This window comes from Coenobita brevimanus, chromosome 35, assembly GCF_032717465.1.
Source record: "Coenobita brevimanus isolate Jiangsu-jjx chromosome 35, ASM3271746v2, whole genome shotgun sequence".
NCBI lineage: Eukaryota > Metazoa > Arthropoda > Malacostraca > Decapoda > Coenobitidae > Coenobita > Coenobita brevimanus.
Window position 1 is genome coordinate 17,686,027 of NC_136988.1, and position 26,855 is coordinate 17,712,881.

General features: G+C 43.7%; 1 protein-coding gene across 2 annotated transcripts in view; it reads right to left on the reverse strand.

The window, feature by feature from the left end:
* Positions 1-25,238, reverse strand: part of Efa6 (Exchange factor for Arf 6) — a 74,018-nt gene extending 48,780 nt beyond the window's left edge. The window contains exons 1-8 of one of the 2 annotated variants that reach the window (XM_080269636.1): positions 25,095-25,238; positions 22,373-22,439; positions 21,068-21,121; positions 13,925-14,230; positions 12,694-12,898; positions 8,097-8,290; positions 6,353-6,545; positions 3,097-3,305 (exon numbers count right to left, since the gene is read on the reverse strand). In XM_080269636.1, coding sequence (XP_080125762.1) covers positions 3,097-3,305; positions 6,353-6,545; positions 8,097-8,290; positions 12,694-12,898; positions 13,925-14,230; positions 21,068-21,121; positions 22,373-22,439; positions 25,095-25,238 — 1,372 coding nt within the window. Of the gene's footprint in view, positions 1-3,096; positions 3,306-6,352; positions 6,546-8,096; positions 8,291-12,693; positions 14,231-21,067; positions 21,122-22,372; positions 22,440-25,094 lie in introns of both variants that reach the window. The other variant, XM_080269635.1, reaches the window with a different exon arrangement.
* Positions 25,239-26,855: the final 1,617 nt, after the last annotated feature.

Below are 26,855 nucleotides of genomic sequence, written 5' to 3' on the forward strand. Positions count from 1 at the left end.
TGTCTACCTTTTACAGGAGGCAAAATGCCTAGGGAAATACGTCCCAAAAGTGCAAAGTGAAAAGAGGAACTATACTAGCAAAGTAGATAAAGACCGCATAAAAAAAGCCAAAGATGACATTGAAAAAAAACACCTGAGTGTGTGTAAGGCAGCTACAAAATGGAACTTAAGTAAAAGTACCTTATATGACTGTCTAAAGGGAAAGCACACCAAAGCAGCTGGTGGACAGACTGTGTTGTCATCAGTAGAAGAGAAATACCTTTGTGACAGAATGATTACATTGAGCGTTTTCTCAAACATGTCAATGGAACACGTAACATGTTCATTAATCTTTCCATAGATGATTACAGTGATGTAAACAAGGATGACTATCTATCTATCTATTGCCAGATGCCTTAATCCCGTCCGGGGTGGCCACAAACAAATCGCCTCCACGTCGCCCTGTCCCCCGCCATTTCACTGACCTGCTCCCAACTCACACCCCCCTCTCTCATATACTTCTCCACCCCATCCCTCCATCTCATCCTTGGCCTTCCTCTCCCTTTCCCCCATTCCACCTAACTCACATACACTCTCCTCATCAGTCTCTCACCCTCCATCCTCTCCACATGGCCAAACCACTTCAGTGTTTCTCCTAACGCTGCCTATCACATCCACATCCACACCACAACACTCCTTTATATTCTCATTTGTCAGCCTGTCTCTCCATGTAACTCCACAGGATCCTCTTAAATAACTCATTTCCACTGCTCTCACTCTTTGACTTGTGTCCTTCCAACAACGTCCAAGCTTCATTTCCATACGTTAGAGTTGGTATCACAATACTGTCATGTAGTAACTTTTTCACTTCCATGCTCACTTCCCTCTTTCTTATCACTGCTTTCAAGGAACCAGCAACCTTTCTTCCTTGTTGTACCCTTTCAAGCACCTGACCCTCCAAGCTTCCATCCTTACTCATCACACTACCCAAGTACAACGATGACATTCTTAAAATATTGCCAGAGACAACACTTGACAGAAAATGTCGTATGATATTTAATGTGGATGTCAATACCTGGCCTGTGAGAGAGAGAGAGAGAGAGAGAGAATTATTGGGTAATATGAGGCTCAACATCATTAGTTAGTTTAGATTAATAGGTGTAGAAGAAGGGGATGAATAAGAAAAGTGATAATCATGTGATACAAATATTTGTTTAATTTATGGGCTTTTATTTTGCATATCATTACTATAGCAAAATGGCTTGGTGGATGAGTTTGGGATAGTGCGTAAGAAATGGAATCTAAAGGTGAATGTAGGGAAGAGTAAAGTTATGGTCTTTGAGAGAGGTGAAGTCAGTGAATGTACAGCAAGGTTGGATGGTGAGGAATTGGAAAATGTGAGTATGTTTAAGTACTTGGGTAGTGTGATGAGTAAGGATGGAGGTTTGGAGGGTGAAGTGCTTGAAAGGGTACAGCAGGGAAGAAAGGTTGCTGGTTCTTTGAAAGCAGTGATAAGAAACAGGGAAGTGAGCATGGAAGTGAAAAAGTTACTACATGACAGTATTGTGATACCAACTCTAACGTATGGAAGTGAAGCTTGGACCTTGTTGGAAGGACACAAGTCAAGAGTGAGAGCAGTGGAAATGAGTTATTTAAGAGGAGCCTGTGGAGTCACATGGAGAGACAGGCTGATGAATGAAGATATAAAGGAGCGTTGTGGTGTGGATGTGGATGTGATAGGAAGCGTTATGAGGAACACACTGAGGTAGTTTGGCCATGTGGAGAGGATGGAGGGTGAAAGACTGACGAAGAGAGTGTATGTGAGTGAGGTGGAGGGGGGAAGAGGGAGGGGGAGGCCGAGGATGAGATGGAGGGATGGGGTGGAGAGGTATATGTGAGAGGGGGGTGTGAGTTGGGAGCACGGCAGTGAAATGGCGGGGGACAGGGCGACTTGGTGACGATTTGTTTGTGGCCACCCCAAACGGGATTGAGGCGTCTGGCAATAGATAGATAGATAGACAGAAAATGGCACAATGAGCCATAAATTACTCAGGCTGTAATGTATTAAGTCTGGTGCTACTTGTGATACTTATATTTACCTAATTAAGATTTATTTACTTTATCTCAAGAATATTACTTTTATTTTTATAAGAAGTTGTGTCACAGGTGTGCCTTACATTTTCAAGGCGTCATTACATGTATTTCACAAAGAAAGTCATATATTTTTTTAAGTTAGAAAAGTTCCTACACGTTCTGTGTACCAGAATTCAATTGTGATAAACACTTACGTGACTTTATTTCAAACACACATATGTGTATGTGTTCAGTGTGAGAAAAGGAGTGTAAAATAAATTATAATCTTTATTTAGTCCTATAGGAGTTTAAAAAAATATGTTTTTCACAGTTTCTTTTTTTAAACCCTCCGTCAGTGTCTGAAGTCACCTCAGCAGTGTCCGAAGCCATCGCCAAATACACGCACTCCCATTTAATGGGCAAAAACACTGACTGTCTGAAGTCACCCCACATCGATTACGATTTCAGACAGCATTATAAATATTTTTTTTAAATACAAGCAAAGACCTGAATTTTTTTCACCTGTCTCACCATAAAGCTACGTTCTTAAGCCACACATTCATGCAAGAAATAATCTTGTTAATGCTTAACATGATGAGTTATGACTTAGAATAGGTAAAAATCGTCCAAAGTCACCCCACTTTACAGCAGATTAAAATGGTCTGCATATGTTTAGAAGATGGGTGAGGGTGAGTGGCTGAGGAGAACCACAGTCATGAATGTGGAGGGAAGAACACCTGGAGGCTGACCAAAGCAGACGTGGGATGAAGTCATCTGCGGAGACCTCAAGAAAGGGGACTCATAAGGGGAATGACATAAGGAGAGTTGCCATCAAGGGAAAAAGCATACACATGGTAGCACAGACAACGGTGTAAAAGCGGATGAAAATTCCACTACTGTTTCCAAAATGCTGCTGCAATTACGAGTGTGTGAATGCACAATGGTACGTCTTATTATTAACTTTACCAGCCAGTATTCACATCTGTGTGTGTGCGTGTGCATGTGTTATGTGTGTGTGGCACCTAAACCTCAGTGTATACATACTCCTCTTTCCATTGGGGTCAGTACAACACTTGCGCATGATGTAACCCTTCTTGTACTGTGTGCCGGTGCCTGATGGTGGGGTGAGGAAGGGGTTGCTGCCCACTGCCACTGCCGCCTCACCTGCCGCACCACCACCTCCACCACCACCGCCACCTTTACCCGAACCACCGTTGCCACCACCACTACCATCACCATCACCTTCCTCGTCTCTGTAATGTACACACCTCAGTCACAGTTTTAACTCTTAGGATGCAGCAGTCCTAGACACTTCCTATGTCTGTGGTGTGGGAAAACTGGCCATGTGTTCTGACCCACTTATACCTAACCAACCATGATAACATTTTAGTCAGACAAAGTTTACACTCCACACTGACAATCTGCGACACACTCATCGAGCATCAGCATGCAGTAGGCACAAAAAATGACCAAAAAGTTCACAATACTTCACATGGCTCTTCCTGAATGTACAACGCAGTCCAGCGATTAGCATTTCCAGAATGCGATACGCAGCTGAGGGGTTAAGCAAACACCAAATACAATCATTCCTCCACTATCCGATGTAATAGAGCCAGAGGCATGTCCGGAAAGTGGTCCCATCAGGAGAGTGGGCCCCTGGCTCCTGGACTGCTACTTAACCCCTAAAGTACTAATCTCATCAATCAGGCTTTCTGCGCAATTTCTTAAATGGATGAGCAACACCAATCATGCAACACCCACTGGCAGCAGCTGGCTCCACCCCAACTGTGATGCAGATGGCTTCTAACCAATCAGAAATAAGTGTTGGACACACCGGAGGGGGGACCCAGGCCCAAACCCAGGCGGTGGGGGGTGTACCCCCGCCTCCCTCTCGCCACATCCCTCTACCCCAGTACCTTGTTACTACCCTTCCTCCCACCGCTCTTACCACCACCATCACCATTCCAACACCCTCCTCATCCATCCCCCCCCTCCCATGTGGATCCCCCCATGACTGGGGGAGGGTATTTCCCCCCTACTCTCCCTCCATGTTCCTGTACTCCACTGGGGCCCTTCCTTTGGGTCTTGTGGTGGCTTCTCCCATCCCTCCATCCCCATACTCACCCTCCTGGCCTTACCACCTCCCACCACCACCCCCAACCCTCCACCCCAACCCCCTACCCTCACCCCCACCCCCTAGCATGCAGTATCTTTACCTCCCCAGCCTCGAATGTTGTGTATTTTTTACGCTTTATGAAGCGTGTTTTTGAATCATTACCTGCAATTTATTCAAGTCTTTGCTTACGGATATGCACACCACAATTATTTTAGCTGTCTTTATTCGAAACCCACTCAAAAAAAAAACATTTATTTTATGCCGAAGCATGCAAACATGTTGGGGCCTTCAAAACGAAAAGAGACAAAACGAAAACTAGCTAGATTTGACAGCTCGGAGGGGAGGGGAGGAGGGAGGAGAAAGGGGGGAGGGGAGATTAGGCAAGGGGAGGAAAGGGAAGGGAGGAAAGAGGAAGGGAGGGAAAGGAAGGGGCGGGAGGGGACTGGAGGTATGGGGAGGGGAGAGGAGGGGAGGATAATTTTTACTATTTATCATATTTACTGGGGGATTTGTCACCATTTTATTTTTTTCTAAGCACATTACAATGGTTTATAACATCAATACATACCAAAAAAAATTGACTTTGGTGATTTTTGTACGTATTTTTGTGAAGAAAACAGGTGCGAGCGGCATATTTTCTTTCTCGCCGGGGCCATGACGGGTAACTATTATCAACTTTGACGGGCCATAGCTCAGCAACTATTGGGTCTAGGAGGGTGGGTTTTGCATTTTCAGGTGCATAAATTGAAGCTATATAAATTGGGCATAAAACTTTTAACCTTTGAGAAAGTCAAAAAATAGGCCTGGTTTTGCGACCTGGGCGGCAGGCTGGAGAATTGCGTAACCTAAGGGTTAAGGACCCTAACCCAGTCTACCTTTGAAAGCCACCTAAATAACTCCCTACCAGACATGCATAGCACCTATTTAAACCATTTTAAGACCCTATTCACACTAATAATGGATATAAAGCATGAAATAAATGAAAGGAACCAGAGAGTGAGGAATTAGAAGTGGTTATGGAAAACAGCAGTGTACAGGGTACTTACAGCACATCTGTGGCTGCCTTCTCTATGGCTTTTGCAGTGGTGAAAATGCTCTTGAAGCATGTACAATAATCAAGTGTTGTGCTGCACTTACAGTAATTCTTTACACTGTGAGTTATAATTGTTTAACACTGCACATTCTGTTCTTAATTGCACCACGCCAGTTTCAACTGCCAGTTTGCACTCCAGTTAATCCTTTGCACTCTAAATTCTAAATGTCTTAACACTGCACAACACTGTAAATTCCCGTGTGGTCTAGTGGCGAGGTAATGCAGTTTAATCACTGTTTATTCACAAAAACGAGCACGTGCAGCATCCACTGTGATAAGCATCCACTTGTGATGGCAGTTAGGTGGTAACTGGTGGAGGGGGCACAAGGTTGCCAGATGGGAACTCGGCAGCATTACCAAACTCCTCAATTTTCATTACCAAATTTAACTTTTCATTACCAAATTCATAAAGCAAGCATTTATTTTTCACTAATTATACATACAAGTGGAAATAATCACTCTTCTTATAATTAACAGTATGTTGGTTATTTTCACGCTATGTAGGCTAGTAGATTAATCAGAGAGAGCAGACAATCCATCATCTCCATCCTGTGTATCCTCATACATATGAAAAATCTGTTTGGTAATGCATTATTCTGATTCATTACCAAACAAAATTTTCATTACCAAATTGGCGCACATTTGGTAATGAAAAATACCAAATGGCAACCCTGACAAGGGAGGGGGGGAGAGGGGAGGAAGGAGGGGGTTAAGGAGCCATGGTGTAAACAACTGTTCGGTGCCACGCGGCAATTTCAAATTACGTGTGGGAAAAAATTCGTATTTTGGGGGGATTTTTTTCGTTTTTGGCCATTTTGGGTTCCGAAGGTCAAGGCCCACAATGTCCGGTAAGTGAGGAGTCCGAAAAGTGGGCGTCTGGATAGTACAGGGATTACTTACTCATCATCATCACCAGCATCATCGTCATCACACATATTACTCATCATCATCACCATCATCATAGTCATCACACATATTACTCATCATCAACATCATCACACATATTACTCATCATCATCACCTTCATCACACATATTACTCATCACCATCATCATCACCATCATCATCACTACACAACACACTAGACTCACTTTGCCCACTGCAATGGATGAGTGCGTATGGCGTGGTAAAGTGCCTTGAGGACATCTCTGGGGAAGTTCTCTCCGTCATTGAGGTCAGCCAGGTTGTCAATGAACTCCCCACACGTCATCTTGCGGCCGGTACTCTGCCCGTGTAGGTCCGTGTTCAGCAACATTAGTGCACATGTCAGCGTGTGCACCGCATCTGTACGTAATGAGAGAAGACAGCATAAATTTTTGCAGAAAGCAGCATCCATTTTTACACGGAACCTAAATTTCTGCAGTAAAATCAAACACAAATGTCTATCTATCTATCTATTGCCAGACGCCTCAATCTCGTTTGGGGTGGCCACAAACAAATCGCCTCCAAGTCGCCCTGTCCCACGCCATTTCACTGCCCTGCTCCCAACTCACACACCCCTCTCTCATATACCTCTCCACCCCATCCCTCCATCTCATCCTCGGCCTCCCCCTCCCTCTTTCCCCCTCCACCTCACTCACATACACTCTCTTCGTCAGTCTTTCACCCTCCATCCTGCTTACTAATTCAGTGTACCTTCACACCTGGGACATGTCTGTTACTTTCCTCCTTGATAAACTGTATCAAAGAGAATGCCAGTGGCCAGTGTGTGGTAAAATAACTACAAATACCATAGTAAATAAAAATATTCTTAACACTGACCACAACCTAGCACAGTGTATTCTATGGACAGGCAAAACATCCACTACAATGAGGCTTTCATGTACACAAATACAGGACATCAAAACACATCTAGTCTTATTATCAGTACGAAAAAGAAAACGAAAACGAAACGAGTACCGTACCACACTAATATTTCATATATGAATTTCAAGGCATTACATCTATTACTATATCAGAATAATTTTTGTTTTTATTATTTCAATTATATAAGAAAGCACTGGAAAAAATGTAAGTCCAAGCAATGAAGAATGAGTGAAACATACAGGCCATCCTCATTACACTATATCACAGAATTATGCAACTTTCTCCATACAACTGGTTTGTTACATAGGGGCAAACTGTCAAATTTATAGGTAACAATAACAACATGATATGCAATTATTACACAACTAATGGTGGAGTTATCAGCTTGAGAGAGAGAGAGAGACTTATAACGAGAGTTATCATAAATTCTATCTATCTACCTATTGCCAGACACCTCAATCCCGTAATGGGTGGCCAAAAACAAACTGCCTCCATGTCTCCCTGTCCAATGCCACTGCAATGCCCTGCTCCCAGGTCACACCCCTCTCTCTCATATACCTCTCCATTCCATCCCTCTCTCTCATCCTCAGCCTCCCCCTCCCTCTCACCCCCTCCACCTCACCCACATACATTAAAATTAGACACACACACTAAACAAACACTCAGAAAGACAGATAAGCAAACTAAATTCACCCTGAGAAAGAGAGAGACACACACTATATGCACCTTGAGAAAGACAAAGACACACACTAAAGGCACCCTGAGAAAGTCAGAGAGAGTGGCATACTTAAAATACCCTGAGAGAGACAGACACACTAAACACAGCCTAAGAAAGAGAGATAAACACTCTAAATGCACCCTGAGAAAGAGAGACACAGACACACTAAATGCACCTTAAGAAAGACAGATATACACACTAAAAACACCCTGAGAAAGTCAGAGAGAGGGACATACTAAAAATACCCTGAGAGAGACAGACACACTAAACATACACCCTGAGAAAGACTGAGAAAAATACATTAAACACACCCTGAGAATTAAATGTGCCTGGGTTGCAGTTAAGGAAGCGCTGTGAGAAGTGCACCAGGACCCTCTCTCGTTCCTGTGTCTCCCCCGTCAAGCAGAACTTGTCCAGAAACTTCCTCAGCGCCATGTCCAGGGTGTCACCACGGAAGTCAAAGTAGTTCAGGTACTCCTCTGCCACCGCCCGACTGAACTCGTTGCTACAGGAACATGGTACAAAATTTACTATAGCTGGTTTGCTTTCACCATTATCCACCCACCCACTAACCCACCTTTCCACCCACCCAACTTGGTTACTCACAGAAATTGCACATGGTGCCGAGTGATGGTTGTACAAAATTCAGAGTTTCAGTTATGAGGTAGGAAAGTGACTCCTTGGTTTATAGTCAAATCAACCCTCTAATCTGACTACAGATGGCCAAAAACTACACTGAAAGAGGTTACAGTTTCATCAGATGAAAATATACTGACTATATCTACCTCAAGCTGAATATAATGGAGACAGCAAGAATGAAATGCAAAGGATGTGATGGAAGTGAAACAAATACTGCTAGGTTCACTCTGACCTGACATCACAACCATCATGCCATCCATGATTTCTCCTCATAGCAATAACTTTCTCAGGCTTCTATGACTAACTATCTATATATCTATCCATCTATCTACCTACCTATCACCAGATGCTTTAGGCCTGTGAGAGGTGGTCACAAATTAATCATCTCATGTCCCCCTGTCCTCTAACATCTGGCTGCCCTCTCCGAAACTCACACCCTCCTCTTTGAATACCCCTCCACCCCATCCCTCCATTTCATCCTCAGTCTCCCCCTTCACCTTCCACCTTCAACCTCACTCACATACATTTTCCTAGTCAGTCATTCTCCATCCTCTCCACATGGGAAAAAAAAAAAAAAGTCCAGTATAATTACTCTTTTCAGTGATGGAGAGGGATGCCTTTATGTTGTGACACTGATTTAACTGAGCAACTCCTCTTACTGGTTATACAAACATCCCATTCCTTCCTCTCTCTCAAAAGGAGGATGCTGAACTGCAGAGAAAAATCACCTTCAGCCCGCAGTCCACCAAGTTTAAGTTTAAGATCAACTCAGGACTACAATTACTACTACTACTACCACTATTGCTACTACTACCACAACTGCTACTACTATTACTGCTGTTACTACTATTACTACTACCAATCCCTTTAATCCAGTGATGTACAGAGTCTTAAAATAATTCTTACCATCATCTGATGATTGTAATTATCTCATCCAGGGCTTTTTAAACAGGAGGGGTTAGTTACAGTCTTCACTGAACCCATCAGTAATTGACATCCCTTCTAAGGTTAACAAAATCACCCAGAAATAATAAGAAAGATTAAAACGATGTCCGTGGATTGAAGGGATTAAGGGTGGATGACCGACACACTTCCTCTGTGGTATTACCAGACCACTAAACCTCTAGTCACCTCTTGGGGATTAAAATTACGAACATAGCTACACTGTCACTCCACCTAGGCATTCTAACCACTATACCATCAGGTGTTAACAAGAAAAAAATAATAATCCTCATCATCACTGTCATTATCATCATCATCATCATTGACATCATCATCATCATCATCATCCAGCCTCATTTTCCCACCAAAAAGTGAGGTGAGTTAGGGTCCAGAATGCAAGGAAAAGGAAAAACATGAAACAGAAAACTAACCAAAAGCATAGCTAATGAAAATGGGCCAAACATTCATTCATCATTCAAGCCCTTGGAACCCCAACTCTACCTCACAAGCATAACCATGAGCACGTGTACAGTTCATCTCACTAAACTACCAGGTATTTCACAACATGGTTACCACCCAATGTAGTACATGATTTCCTGGTTTAAAGTAATCATTTGGCTCATCACCCAAGTGTAGTCATCCTAAAGAGGCACTACATCAAGTTGGCGGATAATGGCTACTCCCACTTACCACATTATATAAATAAGACAAATACACAAATAAATAAATAAATACAGTTAACAAATAAAAGTCAGGCAGTGATTCAATACGGAGACTTCTTAAGAAACACAGTACCTTTTTCCAATTATGTTACATCAGCCAGACATTAACCTGAAGCTCAATAACAGTAAGATTACCCCTGGTGGCAGCTGTATTAGAAAAAAAGGTACAACAAAAAATAATTACAATAATAAAAAAAAAAAAAGACTAAGTACACATATATAAATTCTGCATTAGAAAAAAATACATATACCGCTATGTACTATAAACATTTTCCCCTGAAAAGTGCTGGAATCACTATAATCTTTTTTTACTTAACTTGGACTCAAACTGCCATCTCTCCTTTTTGAATGCCAAGTTGTAGTAGCAGATTAGAATTAGAATACGATACAGCCACGAAGATGAGTTATGGAAAGGATATACGGCCACAGCACTGCCTTTTCCTGTTATTCAGCTATGTGAATTAAGCTGCAAAAGGACAAGCCTCTGTGCCAAGTTAAGGTGAAAGAACTATAAATTATTAGGCATTTACTTACCCTTACTTTTAATACATATCTAAATTTGACCAGATATTCTGACACTTACATTTAATACTTCTAATATCTATCAATCATTATTACAGGAAGAATGAGAGAGAGAGAGAGAGAGAGAGAGAGAGAGAGAAATCTGTGGGGTGGAAAGGTACCAAATATTGTATAGACGGAGAAAAGGGCAACTAAACAAAGATGAGTGGTGTAATCCCTACACTACAATTATGTTATTCTGTACTTGCTACCCTGACAAAACTAATGCATAGGGAGGGACTTTGAAACTAGAGGAATTGAATACGGTCATTCCTAACTCATTCACTATAAAAGACTTCCCCTAAACTGAAAGAAATGATCCGGAGGCAACAACAGTAAATTAGAGTATGACATCATCCTACCAAAAATGTTAAGTTCCCCTGAATGCACAGATGTTTTCTACTGGCCTCCTTCTGCCACCTCCAAACTATTTTATTCAGCTTAAGGACAATTTCTTACAATGATGGAGTATACGTACCCCAGCTACATCTAATCCATCAATTATCAGCAACATAAGGTAAAAATGTGATCTATCTATCTACTATAGTGATAAGTCTTAATCTCAAAAAGGGTGGCCAAACATGACACAAACCCCCTAAAAAAGAATATTACTAAACATGCCTTCCAATTAAACAAAACATGCTCATGTGGCATTATCTACTTCTACCCCAAACCTACTCTGTGAGGTGACCAACACATTTTGTGCAGAAAAAGTACCATTACTGACCAACAAACATTCACTACAGTATTTCTAATACCTAATGATGATCAGTGCGTATTTGTGCATGTATGGTGGTGTAGCTACACTTCTCAAGTGGGCAAGGAGGGCTTTAGGAAAATTTTAGGATCTTCATTCCTACATCAGCCACATACCAATGGAGCTTAGGGATCAACTACCATGATTAAATCTGTGCCGCAATTCTGACAAATTTGTGGCAGATGGTGGTGACCATCATTCACTCACTTGATTGTAGTACTGCCTACTTCCTCCTTCACCTTTATCATTTTTTTCTGTGTCTGCCCTCCTCTCTTCCTATTTCTTCCATCTTTCCTGTCACTTTTTATTACTCGTCTTTCCTTTTCATGCAGCTTTACACTGAGTGACAAGCCTAATGGTTTCCTGTAAGCCAGGAAACCATTTACATCATTGGGTGGTAACCATATAACCAATCCACACGTGTTCCTTACGTGTCAGCAAGTGGGTTGGCGGAGGGTTAGTGTCCCTCCCCATAAAACAACTAACTCTAAGACAAACAGCCACCCCTTAAGGGATTATGGCATCTGGCTATAGACAGACAGAATTTTGACAGATACATTAACCATGCAAAATGAGGATCTACTGTAATTCAACTCTTCTGTTAACTTTGGCATCAAACTTGGGTCACACTGTTATAAAATGGACTCAAACTCATGAACCACTATAAAGCTAGTCACAATACAGTATTCCTTCCATCTATCTATTATACTGTATACGGTCAGATCCCTTAATCCTGTAAGGGTTGGCCACAAACAAACTGCCTCCATGTCACCCCTGTCCTCTGTCATCAAGCTGTCCTATCTCAAACGCACACTTCCTCCCTCATATACCTCTCTAGTCCATCCTTCCTTCTCATCCTCTATCTCCCCCTCCCCCTCTACCCCTCTACCTCACTCTCATACACTCTCCCAGTCAGTCTCTTATTCCCCGTCATCTCAACATGGTCACTCCAACTTATACCCTCCATGACTATAATTTTTACCTACAGAATTTATCATCATCATCATCATAATCATTACCTCTTTTTATTTACAAACTGGGTGAAGTAAAGTCCAGGAAACAAGGAGAGAAAATGCATCACAGTGAGAACTTTCAAGAGCATGCCCAGTGAAATGGGTCAGACATTCATTCACTCACCGGTCAAGACAGTGAAATCCTGGCTCTACCTCACAAGACTAACCAATTAAACATAGTTTTTTTTCCAGGTGTGCTTCATATTACCTGCCAGATAATCTGTTGATTATTAAGTTAAAAGCATATAATATTGATACAAAAGAGGTGGCTTACTTCTTAGAGAGGTGCCTGGAGACATCAGTCTTCTTGAATCCATCGAGTGAGATAAGCCTCTTTGCCAGCCTGACCGCCGATGGTATGTCAACGGCCTTGGGGCTGTAGTGGAAGCTGTGGAGTGAGTCGATGTCCGACTCGTCCTCGCTCAGCGGGGGTGAGGCAGTGGTGGGGGTGCGCCCGGACCGACTGCCCCCGTCCTCCTCTGAAAGACAGGTAATTTCATCCTCAGACTCCCGCAGCTCCTGGTAGGCCAGGGTGTCGGGGGACAGCGTGCCTGAACCAGGCGTGGGGGGCCGGGTGTTGGTGGGGGTCAGGTCTGGGTCTCGGCCGGTCTCGCCCCCACCCTCCAGGGGTGGCTCCTTGTCCCTGCTTAGCTGTTGGGGGCGCGGCCTGCCCTCAGGGCCCTCCACCTTGATGACGATGCGGTTGTCGTCCTGGCGCCGCACCCGCACCCGGTCCCCCGCGCCGTGGCCATTGGGCAGCAGGTCCCGGCCGGCCCCTCCATGGCCATAGGTAGGGGTGGTGTCGTCCCACTCCAGCTCATCCGGCACATCTGTGTCTGGGCTGGTCAGGCTGGAGCTGTTAGAGAGCACATTCTCTGAGCGGTTAGAACTGCCAAGGGAATCCCGGCCGCTGCACATCTTGTCATACACCCCACTGCAGGAGTACTGCATGGATGATGTGGGGGACTGGGGGGACGTGGGGGAGGGCGACCGGATCAGCGGACTGTCCGAGTCGTGGCTGGACCGCATGCTGTCCGGGGGGGAGGAAGTGGTGGGGGGTGCATTGAAGCTCCACACTATCCTATTGTCACGGGGTTCGTCCTGGGAGGGTGCACACGGGTGAGTGGGGGAGGGGGAGGGGTTATCACAGGTATCTAGCAGAGTGTTAAGTGAGGATGTCACATCATCCTCAAGCTCTATGTTAACGGCACACATCAGGTCCTTGCGGTACTGGAGCTGGTCATCGGACTTTGATATCCTAACGGCGGCCGATGTCGGCGGGTAAGTAAACTGCACACTGGTAGCGTTGTTATCACACACGGGGGAACACAGACTGTGCGGACTCCCCACGTGAGGCCGTGCCAGCCTCCCCCCGCAGCCGATCACCTCGTTGGGACTGGTGGGCACGCTGGCGCTGCCAGACTTACGCAGGTCATCCACTGTGCGCTGCTGGGGGAGCCAAGCAGGGCTGTGGGGAGTCCGCGACAGGTTCAGGATAAGGTCACCTGTCATGAGGTATGCCTCAGAGGCGGGCGCGGCGCTGCCATTGCTGCGACACTCTTTGGGGGACATGTCCTCCTGCACCCCATTCTCGGCACGTCCCAGGGAGCAGCGATCCGATGCATCAGACAGGGTGGGGCTGGGCAGGGATGGGGGCGACCGCGAGGAAGGTTCTGGGGGCGTGCGAGAGGACCGCTTGGCCTTGATGTGCCTCACCCCAGCCAGGTCATCCTGGGTGATGGCCCCTCGCAGCACCTCAGGGTTGTGCGGCCGAGCCAGGTACTGACGCACTCGCTCCTGCACTCCACCATCTGACAACACCACCACATTACTCACTACACCACCACACCAGGTATACCCACTCCACCAAACACTCCTCCACATCACCATAATACATATTACACAACAACACTCTTTCATCACTACTGTACACCATTACAATCTTACTACCCTTACACTACACCATCACACTCACATTACACCCATACACTCACAAAACACCAGCACACTCACCCTACACACAACCTTCAGCCACTCCACAAGTAAGCGCATGACATCACAAAAATTATAACAACATAACACTATCACAAGTCACATATCAATACCAAACATGCAGAATTAACTCCTTCAGTACAATGATTATCATTTTACTCCTGCTGATCCCATATGGTGTTGAAGAGGGGTGTTTTTTCACAATGACACTAATAAAACTGGCTGGCTCCATTGTCTGGTTATATCAACATTCCTCAACTCCCTCCCTACCCCATGAAAGGAGGATGGAGATGGAGATGGAGATGGAGATACATCAGCCTGCAGTACACAGGTTTCACGTCTAGATAAGCCTGGGGTTGCAACTACTATATAATTCTGTTCAGGTTTAGCAAGATCTCCTGTACAGAAGGAGTTATAAATGATGCAAAGTGACTCTTCTACCATATGCGAACTATGAAGCGAGAAACTAAAAGACCTATTCTAAGACTGTGAAACACCTCCGCCTTAGTGATTTATTCTGCACCTTACACCTCCATATCATCTTGTGTGTTATTGATGTACATTATGCTAATATGATCCCTTTCAATGAAGTGTGTTTCTCTTCTCTAAACAAATGTGTGTGTGTGTGTGTGTGTGTGTGTGTGTGTGTGTGTGTGTGTGTGTGTGTGTGTGTGTGTATTTACCTAACTGAATTACCTAATTGTGATATACAGGAAATGAGCTACGCTCCGGGGGTCACGTCTCTGTTTCTCAGTAAGTCAAATTTAGCTTTAAACTCGTTTAAGTTTTTAGAATGGACGATCTCTTTGTCCAGACTATTCCACAGGTCTATACATCTATAAGGAAAACTATATTTCTTGATATCCTTCTAGCAGTTTGGTTTCCTGAGTTTCATTCCGTGTCCTCTTGTTACTCTCTTATCCCATAAAAACAGGTCTTCTTTGTGAATTTTATCTACTCCCACCATGGTCCTGAACACTGCAATCATGTCTCCTCTCTTTCTCCTTTCTTCTAAGGAAGGCAAATCCAGCTTTTCCAACCTCTCTCTATACAACACATAAGACAGACTGGGGACCATTTTGGTTGCTGTTCTTTGTATTCTCTCAATCTTATTTATATCTTTCTTTTTGTGTGGGGACCACACCACCGCTGCATATTCTAACCTGGGGCAAATCATGGCCACTATCAATTTTTTCATCATCTCCTCATCCATATAATGAAAAGCTACTCTTATATTAGTCAGGAGTTTATATGTCTCTCTAACTGCCTTGTTAATGTGTTTTTCAGGTGACAAACTATCCTGGACCAGCACTCCCAAATCTTTCTCTTCTCTTGCTTTTGTGATTGGTTCATTACCCATCAAATAATTCAATGATGGCCTCTTGGTACTTTTACCCATTTCCAATATTTTACATTTCTTTGCATTGAATTTCATTTCCCACGTCCGGCTCCATTTGTGTATCCTATCCAGATTCTCCTGCAGCATTTTACAATCCTCCTCAACCTCTACCTTCCTCAAGATCTATGCATCATCAGCAAACAGATTTGCATAACTGTTCACTCCATCTACCATATCATTTACATAAATCAGGAACATTACTGGAGCCAACACCGAGCCTTGGGGGACTCCACTTGCTACTTCCCTCCATCCAGACATCCTATCCTTTATTACTGTCCTCATTTGTCTGTCTCTCAAAAAGTCTCTCATACATTCCAGGAGGTTTCCCTTCAGTCCTCCTATATACTCTAGTTTCCACATTAGTCTCTTATGGGGTACCTTGTCGAAGGCCTTCTCCAAATCTAAATACACACAATCCACCCAACCATCTCTCTCCTGTAGCACATCAATCGCTCTTGAGTAAAACCTCAACAAGTTGGACACACATGACCTTCCACTTCTAAATCCAAACTAACTATCAGCCAAAATATTCATCTCTTCCAGATATTTTATCCATTTGTCTTTCAGAATTCCTTCGCATAATTTTGCGACCATGCTGATAAAGGACACTGGTCTATAATTCAGGGGTTCTTCCTTGTTTCCCCCCTTATAAATTGGTACCACATTTGCCCTCTTCCATTCTTGAGGGACTTTCCCCTCTTCCAGAGAACACACAATTAAACTGTGAATGTTATCCGCCAGATGTTTTCTGCATTCCTTCAGTACCCAATTAGAGATTCCATCTGGTCGTGGGGCTTTCCTTACATCTTGAGTTTCCAATAATTTATACACTTCCTGTACTTCCACTTTTATATCTTTTATCACTACATTTCTAGTCACTCCCTCCCCTTCCACAAACTTACTTTCATTAGTGAAAACTGACTGGAAACATTTGTTCATTATTTCTGCTTGCATTGCCACATCTTTAGAGACCTCTCCTTCTACTTTCAGTTTAATGATTCCTTCCTTTTGTTTCAGTTTGCCACTGACATATCTATAAAACAGTTTGGGTTCATCCTTATATTTATCTATTATTCCTTTTTCAGTGGGTAATTATTGTGCTCCAATCGGATTGAGCCAGTGAAGGTTTATATCCAAGGGGTGGTTGGGGTTTATTGCTCACGTAATGCCACTCAGGGATAAGTGAGGTTGGTCACTCTCGTCTTAAATGTCAGGACCAACTGCCTAGCCCCGGGCTCCTACGCTCCTCATGGGGCAACGTAGGATTGGATGATGGATGGATAGAATATACCTTTTTCAAAATTCCTTTCTTCCTCTCTACGTATTCTTGTGTAATAATTTCTAGTTCTTTTACATTCTTCCTTTGTTCTGTTGTTACCTCTCTTTCTCCAATTGTTCCACGCCTTATCTCTCTCTTTTTTTTGCTATCATACACCTTCTATTAAACCACTCCTTTTTTCTGTTCTCTTTCCCCCTTACTCTTAGCACAAATTTTTCCACTCCCGAATTACAGAAGCCTAGAAAAATATCCCACTTCCTCTGTATCTCTCTTGTTTCTCTGAATTTTCTCCAATATGCATTTTTGAAAAATTTTCTCAATCCTGTAAAGTTTGCTTTCCCAAAGTTGTACCTTTCCTGCCTATAAAGCTCATCTCTTGGCTCCACGTTCCCTGTTATCATCTGGAACTCAATGACCACATGATCACTTTTTCCAATAGGACACAGATATGTGTGTGTGTGTGTAATTCACCGGGTCGGTCAGGATCACTTGATGGTCGTGATCGTCAGCTTTTACCCTCCCGGTAGGGAGCTGAGAGCTCATATAGTCCGATCTAAGGGCAAGGCTGTGACCTTCACACAAGCACACACCCGTCCCCTTGCTCAAGGGGGACAGTAACCACCCACTTCGTCAGTGAAACTTTTCGCAACCTGAGCGAGGCGCGAACTCCCGTCCACCAGTTGGCAAGCGGGAACGTTACCACTGCACCAGCGAGCGGTGGCACCCAAATGAAATATTGCGAGGATTCGAACCAGCGCTTGCAACTGCGTGAGTACAGCAGCTTACCAAGTGTGTGTGTGTGTGTGTGTGTGTTTTCAGATGTATCAATAGACTATCACTAGGAAATCATGCTAGCCATGTAGAAGTTCTATGAAACAAATACAGATGTGTAGTATAGACTTATTCAACCATTAGGCATTCATGAAAAATGCTGAAAATGATAATCTGGGCCAAGTGAAGGTGAAAGGAGTACAGGAGTATGACCCTGAATCTTCAAAACCCTGGGGCCTGTATTTCCATCAGTTAACCCGTTAACTGCGCATAACGGTTTTTTGGAGGTGTCCGTGGTGCGCAGACATGCGGGTAAAAATGAAATTTCCCAAAGGCCAAATTTTGTCTTAGGAATTGAGAGAACACGTGCCAAAGTATATAGTAACAAAATATTTGCTCAATATTTACCTTGGTAAAGCCATGGATGAACATCAAAGTGTCTGATTCCCTATTGGAATGTATGGTTTTCGTTTTCTTTTTCGGTTTCAGTTTTGAAGGCTCAAACATGCTTGCATGGGTCGGCCTTGGTCACCAAGGTACTGTATTCGAAATTCACCAGCACAGCCAGGGCTGTATTGAGCAGTCACACTCGGAACAGCCCAGTCTGTACAGAGCAGTTAACGAGTTAAGAAAGCTCTCTAGCACCTTTGTCGAAGCAATTTATTTTGCTTAATACAGTATACCTTACTCTCTTTTCTGTTATATAAATCCTTCAAATATCACCATACTCTAGATAAATAACATAAAAAAAGTATATTAACCAGCCATATCAAAAAATAAACTGCCAAGGAAGAGGCATTAAGGAGCTCCTTAACTGACGAGAATACGAGTCAGTGCATCTCTGGCCCATATTCTCATTGGGTAGACCGAGAAAGACATGGGACGAGGTCATTAAGTGTGACTTTAGGGTTAAGGGACTGAACAGGGAGGCTGCAGTGGATTGTGCAGCGTGGAGAGCCGCCATTAGGTGACCAAGGCCGACACATGCAAGCATGTTGGAGCCTTTAAAAACGGAAACGAAAACGAAAACGTAAGGAAGCTCCCTGACGCCTCTTCCTAGGCGACATATTTTTAGATATGACTGGCCAATATCCTTCGGCACATTATTTATGCAAAGGAGGGTGATACTGGAAGAATTTATGTAACACAGAAGAGTAAGGTATAGCAAGCAAAATAATTTACCCAAGAAAAAGTGTTACAGAGCTTCCTTAACCAGAGAGAATACAAGCCAAGGAGTCCACGGCATCTCTTCCATACTAGACTACTTATATAGACCTTCTGTGGATATATTACATTATACAGAACCAGTATATTATTCTGGCTACTTCAAGACTGCTTTGTTCAACTATGGCCAATTTAAGCACTGAAAGGGTTGAAAACTCATCATCATCATCATCATCTAATCCTGCGTTACCCCATGAGGAGCATAAAAGTACAGGGCTACGCAACCTGGTCCTGATATTTACAATGAGAGTGACCGGCCTCACTCATCCATGAGTGGCATTACGTGAACACTAATCCCCAACCATCCCTTGGATATAAACTTGCGCAGGCTCAATCCGATTGGAGCACCTTAATTACCCACTACTCCACCAGGCCCCATAATTTGGCTACCTATCTCGATCAATCAGTGGGTTTCTAAAAAGTATCCTCAGTGGAATAAACTTAACCTGGATTTAGCCCAAAATAAATATCAACATGCATCCATGGCAGAAACAAAGGTTCATATTGTATTGTAATATACTTAGGAAAGCTTTGTAGATATTTACAAGTTACATACAATGAAAACTTTGTAGATATTTACAAGTTACATACAAGTGAATATTGAGGTGTAGTATCTAAAATAAATCACTACACGAGATGTTAGGAAGCCTCGTTGGCACATAAGACACTGCTCATTCCATTCATCCAGAAGCACAAAAAATACTCATCAATATCTGGCACCAAATCAAACTTTACAGTAAAAAACTTCATGTAAGAAATAAGTGTTAATTTATCAGCAACTTACAAATACATCCAATTCAAATCAAAATGTGAACACTCCAACCATGAAGTAAAACAGTACAATAACGCATCACTACAGGAATTACAAAACTTTACTATGGTAGATTTTTTTCCTTTATCTGCTAGACTTTTTTTTTCTGTTATCAGTTATCTTAAAGAAACTGTACTTCCTTATCTTTCTTTTGACTCATATTAATAATCTAACAATACGGAGCAACCAACCTTTAACTTCAATATTTTCGGCTTTACAAAATTTATCATGCTTCAGGGGCTTAAGACAACCCCCACCACTGTCCAGCCTTACAAATGACCCTTGATTCTCTCCCCATCCCCTGAAAAGAAGATGGTGGACTGAAGGAAAAGGGCATCTACATCCTGCAATCCATCTGGTCCACATTCACAGGAGTTAAGAGACATAACATACATGACTAGGGGACAACTGTAATCTGGTGTATGGACTTTTTTTTCCACTGTTCATCTTCTGTAAGAACAAACAAAAAAATATTGTTCTTTCTGCATTATTTACTGTAGTTTAGGACCAGCACTTAGTAAGAACCAAGTGTCTCAGATTTACATGATGATGAAACAAACTTTTTCTGATATATTGGAATGTAGTCCCATAAACATAGAAAAATTCCAATGGATTAAAGTTCTCAATATATGCCAATGATGTGGTCTACTGTACACAACTGGTATAGTAAATCAGTGGTATCTGGCAAACAGGCTTTATAAGAAACAATGCAACCTTAATAAAATAATTTTTCTATAAATTACTTGGACTTAGTGGTATATTGCTGAATACAATAAAAAAAGGGAAGGGAGGGCAAAAACATTATACAGGCACTGTAGTTACAAGAGTACTTTATTGCCTTGCCTCATCCTTCAATTATTTTGCAACAGTGATGTTTTATTGTACAATGTAAAATTTCATGCACCTCAGTATCACAAGCTACTGAACAAAACCTCAACAAAAGACTGCTGGGAGTACCTAGAGAAAGTGACGAGTTTCCTGTGGTTTGGTAAGCTAATACACAGATGAGAGCAACTACTACTAGTACTACTAAAGTGGTTAAAAAAGAAAAAAAAAAAAAAAAAGCCAAACATCACCATATCTTGCCCTGTGGTAAATATCCGATATAAAGTTCAAGAATCTGCCTACAAACACATCCAGCCAACACAAGGTCCAAGTTAAAACAGACTCACCAGTTTTCAGTTTTAAGGTAACTTCTGAGGATGAGAGGCGCAGGCAGTTGAGCACTAGACGGGGAGAGAGAGGAGTCAGGGTTAGTCTGGTGAAAAGCAATGAAGCATTTATGTCACCAAATATGGTTAATATCAGACACGTGATATGACATCTTCGTTCCTATTGTATCGTTTATAAAGGCTCCAACATACTCAACATACATCAGCCTTGGTCACCTAATGGCGGCCCTCCATGCTGCTCGTTCCGGCAGTCCCCCCAGTCACTTCTCTATCTACAAGGTCACACTCTATAACCTTGTCACAGGTCTTTTTCGATCTGCCTCTTGCAACCCCACCCCTGAAGCTCATACTTTTCACTTTCTGTGCCCAACTGTCATCCTCCATCCTCTCCACATGCCCAAACCATCCCAATCCACTCCTCCCCATCACAACACCAACACATTCTAGTACCATCTTTCCTCTCAACTCCCTAACTGCAAATCCAACCCCCCCAGGTCTTGCATTCATGGGCTACACATCCATCTAATCACTGTCATTTCTGTTGTACTGTATATTAAAAATGACTTTATCTCTTTGTGTAGGAATAAAAACTGAAGTAATGATGATGATGATGCAATGATGATGCAGACTACTTCAGGCTATCACACAGCAGACAGTAGCATTTTATCAACGAGTCAACAAGATTTGCTTTTCACTTGGGCATACATTATACTGTTGCTCTGATACTCCCAATGGGAAGGTATATGATGAAGGAAGAGGTGTATGCGCAAGTCTTTCCATCCCCCTGCACAGAGGCCTGATGGGGGAAGGATGTGGTGAGGAGGGGAGCAAAGAAGGGGGATGGAAGGAGTTTGAATGGGACTGGTGGGGTAAAGGAAGGAGCATGTGGTTATAAGAGGGATGGCAAGAGAAGGGAAGAAAACAAAAGAGAGGAGATGACAGAAAGTACAAGAGGAGAGGGGAGAAAAGAAAAAAGAGGACAGGCGAGAAAAGAAGAGGAGTCTAACTGAACAGATGGGAAAAGAAGAAAAGAAAATAAGAAGAGACAAGAACAAAAGAGAGAAAAGCAAAGGTAAAGGAGGAGATATAAGATAAGAAAGAGAAAAGAACAAAAGAGGGGAGAACAGAGAAAAGAAAAGCAAAGAAGAGAAGAGTCTAACAGAACAGAGCAGAAAAGAAAAGAAAAGAGAAGAGACAACATGAGACAAAAGAGAAGGAAAAAGAGGATAGATAAGACGAGAAAGAGAAGAAACAAACAATAATGAAATGTGTATTGAATATATAACTATATCACACTGGACCAACCTTCTTTAGTGGTGTAAGAGATGACCTCCTGTCCATTCACCTCCCATATTATGTCACCTGGGGTCAGCTGCAGGGAGAAAGAGTACCAAGTGTTATCAGTGGGAATACAAGGGAGAATATCACTCTAACAAAGAATTATTTTACCTGATTATCACCCGCCAGGCTGCATCCACACCAAATGTGTGCTGGTGTGGGTGAGTTTTTTATCGCTGTAATTCATGGCTAAAAGTGGCCCCACTAGACTTCAGCAGGTGCAGGCAAGAACTTCTACAGGCTAAAGCGATGCAGAACTCCCACTCATGCCCACATACGCCAACAAGCATTTGGTGTGTATGTATTCTTATACAGTATGCTAAACCTTAACCCCTTCAGTCTGCTGACATATACAGTATATCGCATTGTAACATTTGTAAAGGCTCCATCATACTTAAATGCATTGACCTTGGTTACCTAGTGGCAGCTTTCCAGGCTGCTCGATCTCCGGCAGACTCCCTATTCAATCTCTTATCCCTCGTCTTTCATTTTACTGACATGACATATTTCTTAGTTTGTTTGTATAAGCACTTAGTGATTTAATAAAACTCTGAACTGGGCACTTTCTGAACTGGAAAGGTTAGAATTTTTTTTCTTTTTTTTTTTAAGTAACCAACTCTGGGCATAGACTTCACAGCCTGCTACCAAGGCCCAGTAGTCCTCCTACGTGCCATACACCTCTACATGTCATTACTTCGGTGCTAACACCCACCATCCATGCTGAAATTATCTATCTATCTATCTATTGCCAGACCCCTCAATCCTGTTCGGGGTGGCCACAAACAAATCGCCTCCACGTCGCCCTGTCCCCCGCCATTTCACTGCCCCGCTTCCAACTCACACCCCCCTCTCTCATATACCGGTACCTCTCCACCCCATCCCTCCATTTCATCCTAGGCCTCCCCCTCTCTCTTCCCCCCTCCACCTCACTCACATAACTCTTCGTCAGTCTTTCACCCTCCATCCTCTCCACATGGCCAGGTATTTTCTTACTGAATGTACCAATATGGTAAATGACCACCAACTCTGTATTTTGCCACACAGTTTTAATTATACTCTTTGATTTTATTGAACTTTGGAGATGCTGTAGTTTAAACAAGATTTTTATGATACCCTGCGGGTAACACAGCAAAAATTAGTTCTATCTATCTATCTATCTATTGCCAGACGCCTCAATCCCGTTTGGGGTGGCCACAAACAAATCGCCTCAAAACCATTCAAAGCACACAGGAAAAATACTGGGCACAAAAAACTCTGCGATAATTCATCAAATATTAATTTCCCACACAAAATTCGCAGAAAGGCTCAGATCTAACCCAAAGCCCAGACTGATTTGGAAGGGGGGGGGGAGAATCATGAACAATCTCCATAAACTAGGCCAACATAACAGAGGGATGGAAAGCACATTAGGTGAAACTGCTGAATTACCACACATAAAATTTACAACTGCATTTTTTTCTATAAACTACCGGTATAAGGTAATTATCAATGTGACAGCTTTAAAAAGTTGCAGAAAGGTGTGATTTTGATATCAACTATGAAATCAGCAGTTTTACACCCAAACTATGGCACGTGGCCATCCACCATGCTGGACTTCCTGGATGGTCCAGCTTTAAAATCAGTCCATCACTTATCATTCATCCCCACTAGCTCACGGTTAACAGGTAAATTTTTACAAATTGCCAATACACCCCCAGAATGTGCAATATATTTTTCTGGACCTAACTTAACCTAACCTAACCTGCTGCAGTGGAATGCTTACCTAAGAGTTAGGTATCATACTATGCACTGACGGTGGTAATATTCCTAAACCGCATACTGGCAACTTGTAAAATAATACCACTTAACCTAACCCAGTATAACCTAACCAATTCAGCCAAACCTAACAATTTAACCTAACCTAACTAACCTTAATGATTTTGGGATGAATGAGTTTCAGGTTTGGGTTGACCCATTGCCCTCTGTAGGATGGCACAGCCAACATCAACAAACCTAACTTCAAGCTCTTGAGTAACGTGTTATTTTTGCTGAATATAAGTGTTCTGAATGAATTATACAGTCTTTAGTACCTCACATGCTATTTCTGCAGAATCTGAGTGTCATACATGAATTTACAACTGTGAATGATAATCCATCATAAAATTCTCATCATTTGTTAATGGGAGCTGTCTTGCAGGTTCACCGCACTCTGGTCCTTCCTGTCATGCTGCCGATACTCTTTCCCTCTCACAGCTTACCCAAAATACCCAAGAAATGTCTACAAAACCATCCCAAATCCCAAAATTACAAAAATCTTCCTAAAATCATCATAACACAAGGATAGGGAATATTCTGGTCCTTCCTATTCTGCCCCACATACCCATCCTCTCACATCCCTAAAATACCCAAGACAAATAAAAGAAACACCCAGGAGCCGAAATGTAGGGGGAAAATAATCAATTCCTGGTAAAAGCTGTGTAGATATGATTGGCTATTACTGTGTCTTGTAAGTCCCCGGTGCCTGGCCTTATTTAATTTTTTCTTAGGTGCCTGGTGGTTGTGAAATGCCCAATTAGGTCTAAAAGGCACGCCAACACCAAGCCAAGGGTCAAAAACGATCAAATCGCGAAGGAAATGTGCGTATATTTAAAGCGACGACAATGTCCCAGGGTGCCCTGTTACCTGGCCGCTAGTACTTTTCCCGTGTTACCTGGTGGCTGTTGGCGGCCGGGGAACCCTCAATGATGTCGTAAATGATGGGCGGCAGCTCTGACCCGGCACCACCCAGGATGGAGAAGCCAAAGCCACACGTCTCACTTCTCTTTAACTTTACATATTTGATGGAGTCGGCCATCTTCCCCCCGCCGCCCCGTCTGCCAGCCCACTGCCAGGCTCTTCAATATTGCCGCCCCTCCCCCTCACATCACGCCCACACGCCCACACACGCCTCCCTGCCGCTGCCTGGGGTTATAGGAGCCCGACTGATATATAGTGGTGGCAGTACAGTAGTGGGGTCACGGCCAACACCACTCAGCCTGCCAACACTCCACTACCCACACCACAACTTGTAAACAAACACTCGCCCGCCTTTTAAAAAACATATAAAGGTCATGTCGTAATTTAAATAAACCCAACATGTCCTTTTAATACTCCTCGAATGCTAATTAAACCTCCATACAGTATACGGAAGATTTTTTTTTTTTTTATTACTGGCGCGACCTGCGGCGTCTCCACACACAGCCCATTAACAACATCTTCCAGTAAAGATGCACTACATCAGTCATGATAATCGATGACATTATTTTAAACGTTCGCCAGATGAGTGTCTGATATCATATCGTTGGGGCTCCGGAAACCATGATGCAATAATTATTTTGGTATCACCTGAGGTTATTTTGTCCCTGAAGTGTCATACACGTCACGAATTTGCGGTTTTTTGTCGCTACAGGGAAAACATATTAAACTACTCTCTGAAATCTTATCCACCTATCGGTCGCCTAGTAGCCTCTTCTATAACCCCATCACAAGCATACGTGCCCAGAGCTTAGTTAAGGAGATTGACAAGTTGGCCGCCCAGAACCGTATTCTCGCTGGGTAAAGATCGAGGCTCCGTAGCACCACTTAACGATTTATTTTCCAGACTACCTGAAATATCCGCTCAGCGGAATGAGCCAGACACCACCACCCCAGGAGGAGGGCACAGGGAGGCAACCCCCACCCCACAAGGAGACAATGGGGAGGTATTTCCGCGCTCCGAGCGGAAACGACATATATCCCCCGCGATCCGACGCCCCTCTTCCACGCAGCCGGACCATCAGGCAGTATTCAGTTTGATTGCACTATACTGTACTCTCCGACGGAGAGAACACTCGCCAGAATCAGGGAGGGACTTGCAACAGCCAAGTCTCAAGCAGGCCCTTAGACGCAGTGTCCACCGGATCTGCCTCTAGAAGAGGAGGAGACTCCACCGGAGCTTTTAAGTCCTGTTATACGCCAGGGGAGCAGCGGCACAGTAGTGTCCTCCGGATCTACTGTAGGAGGAGTGATCACTGGTTCTCCTCCTTCTGCCACCCACCTCCGGGAGCCAGCACGTTGGCACGTCCTCCAGACGACCTTTGCTGGAACTCCCCAGGAGGGCGGCAGGCCCAGGGGTAGTATCCACCTATCTACCACCGGGGGGGCAGACCACCGGTCGCCCCCCAGGTGCACCATCCCACGACGGCAGGAGGGCAGAGTCCACCGGACCTGCAGCACCCACCAGGAGACCCCACAGGCCTCCCCATCCCGTAGTCCCCGGGATGAGTGGTCACCTGGAGGAGTATCCACCAGATCTCCTTCGACTGCTACCCCGGGCAGGAGCCTAGGCTGTGCCCACCGGGTCTGCCTGGCCAAAGGGTCGTCCTCCGGACCTTCCTGTCGTGCCCCAGCATGGAGCCCCGGCAGGGACCGTCAGGCCCACCAAGTTGGGGAG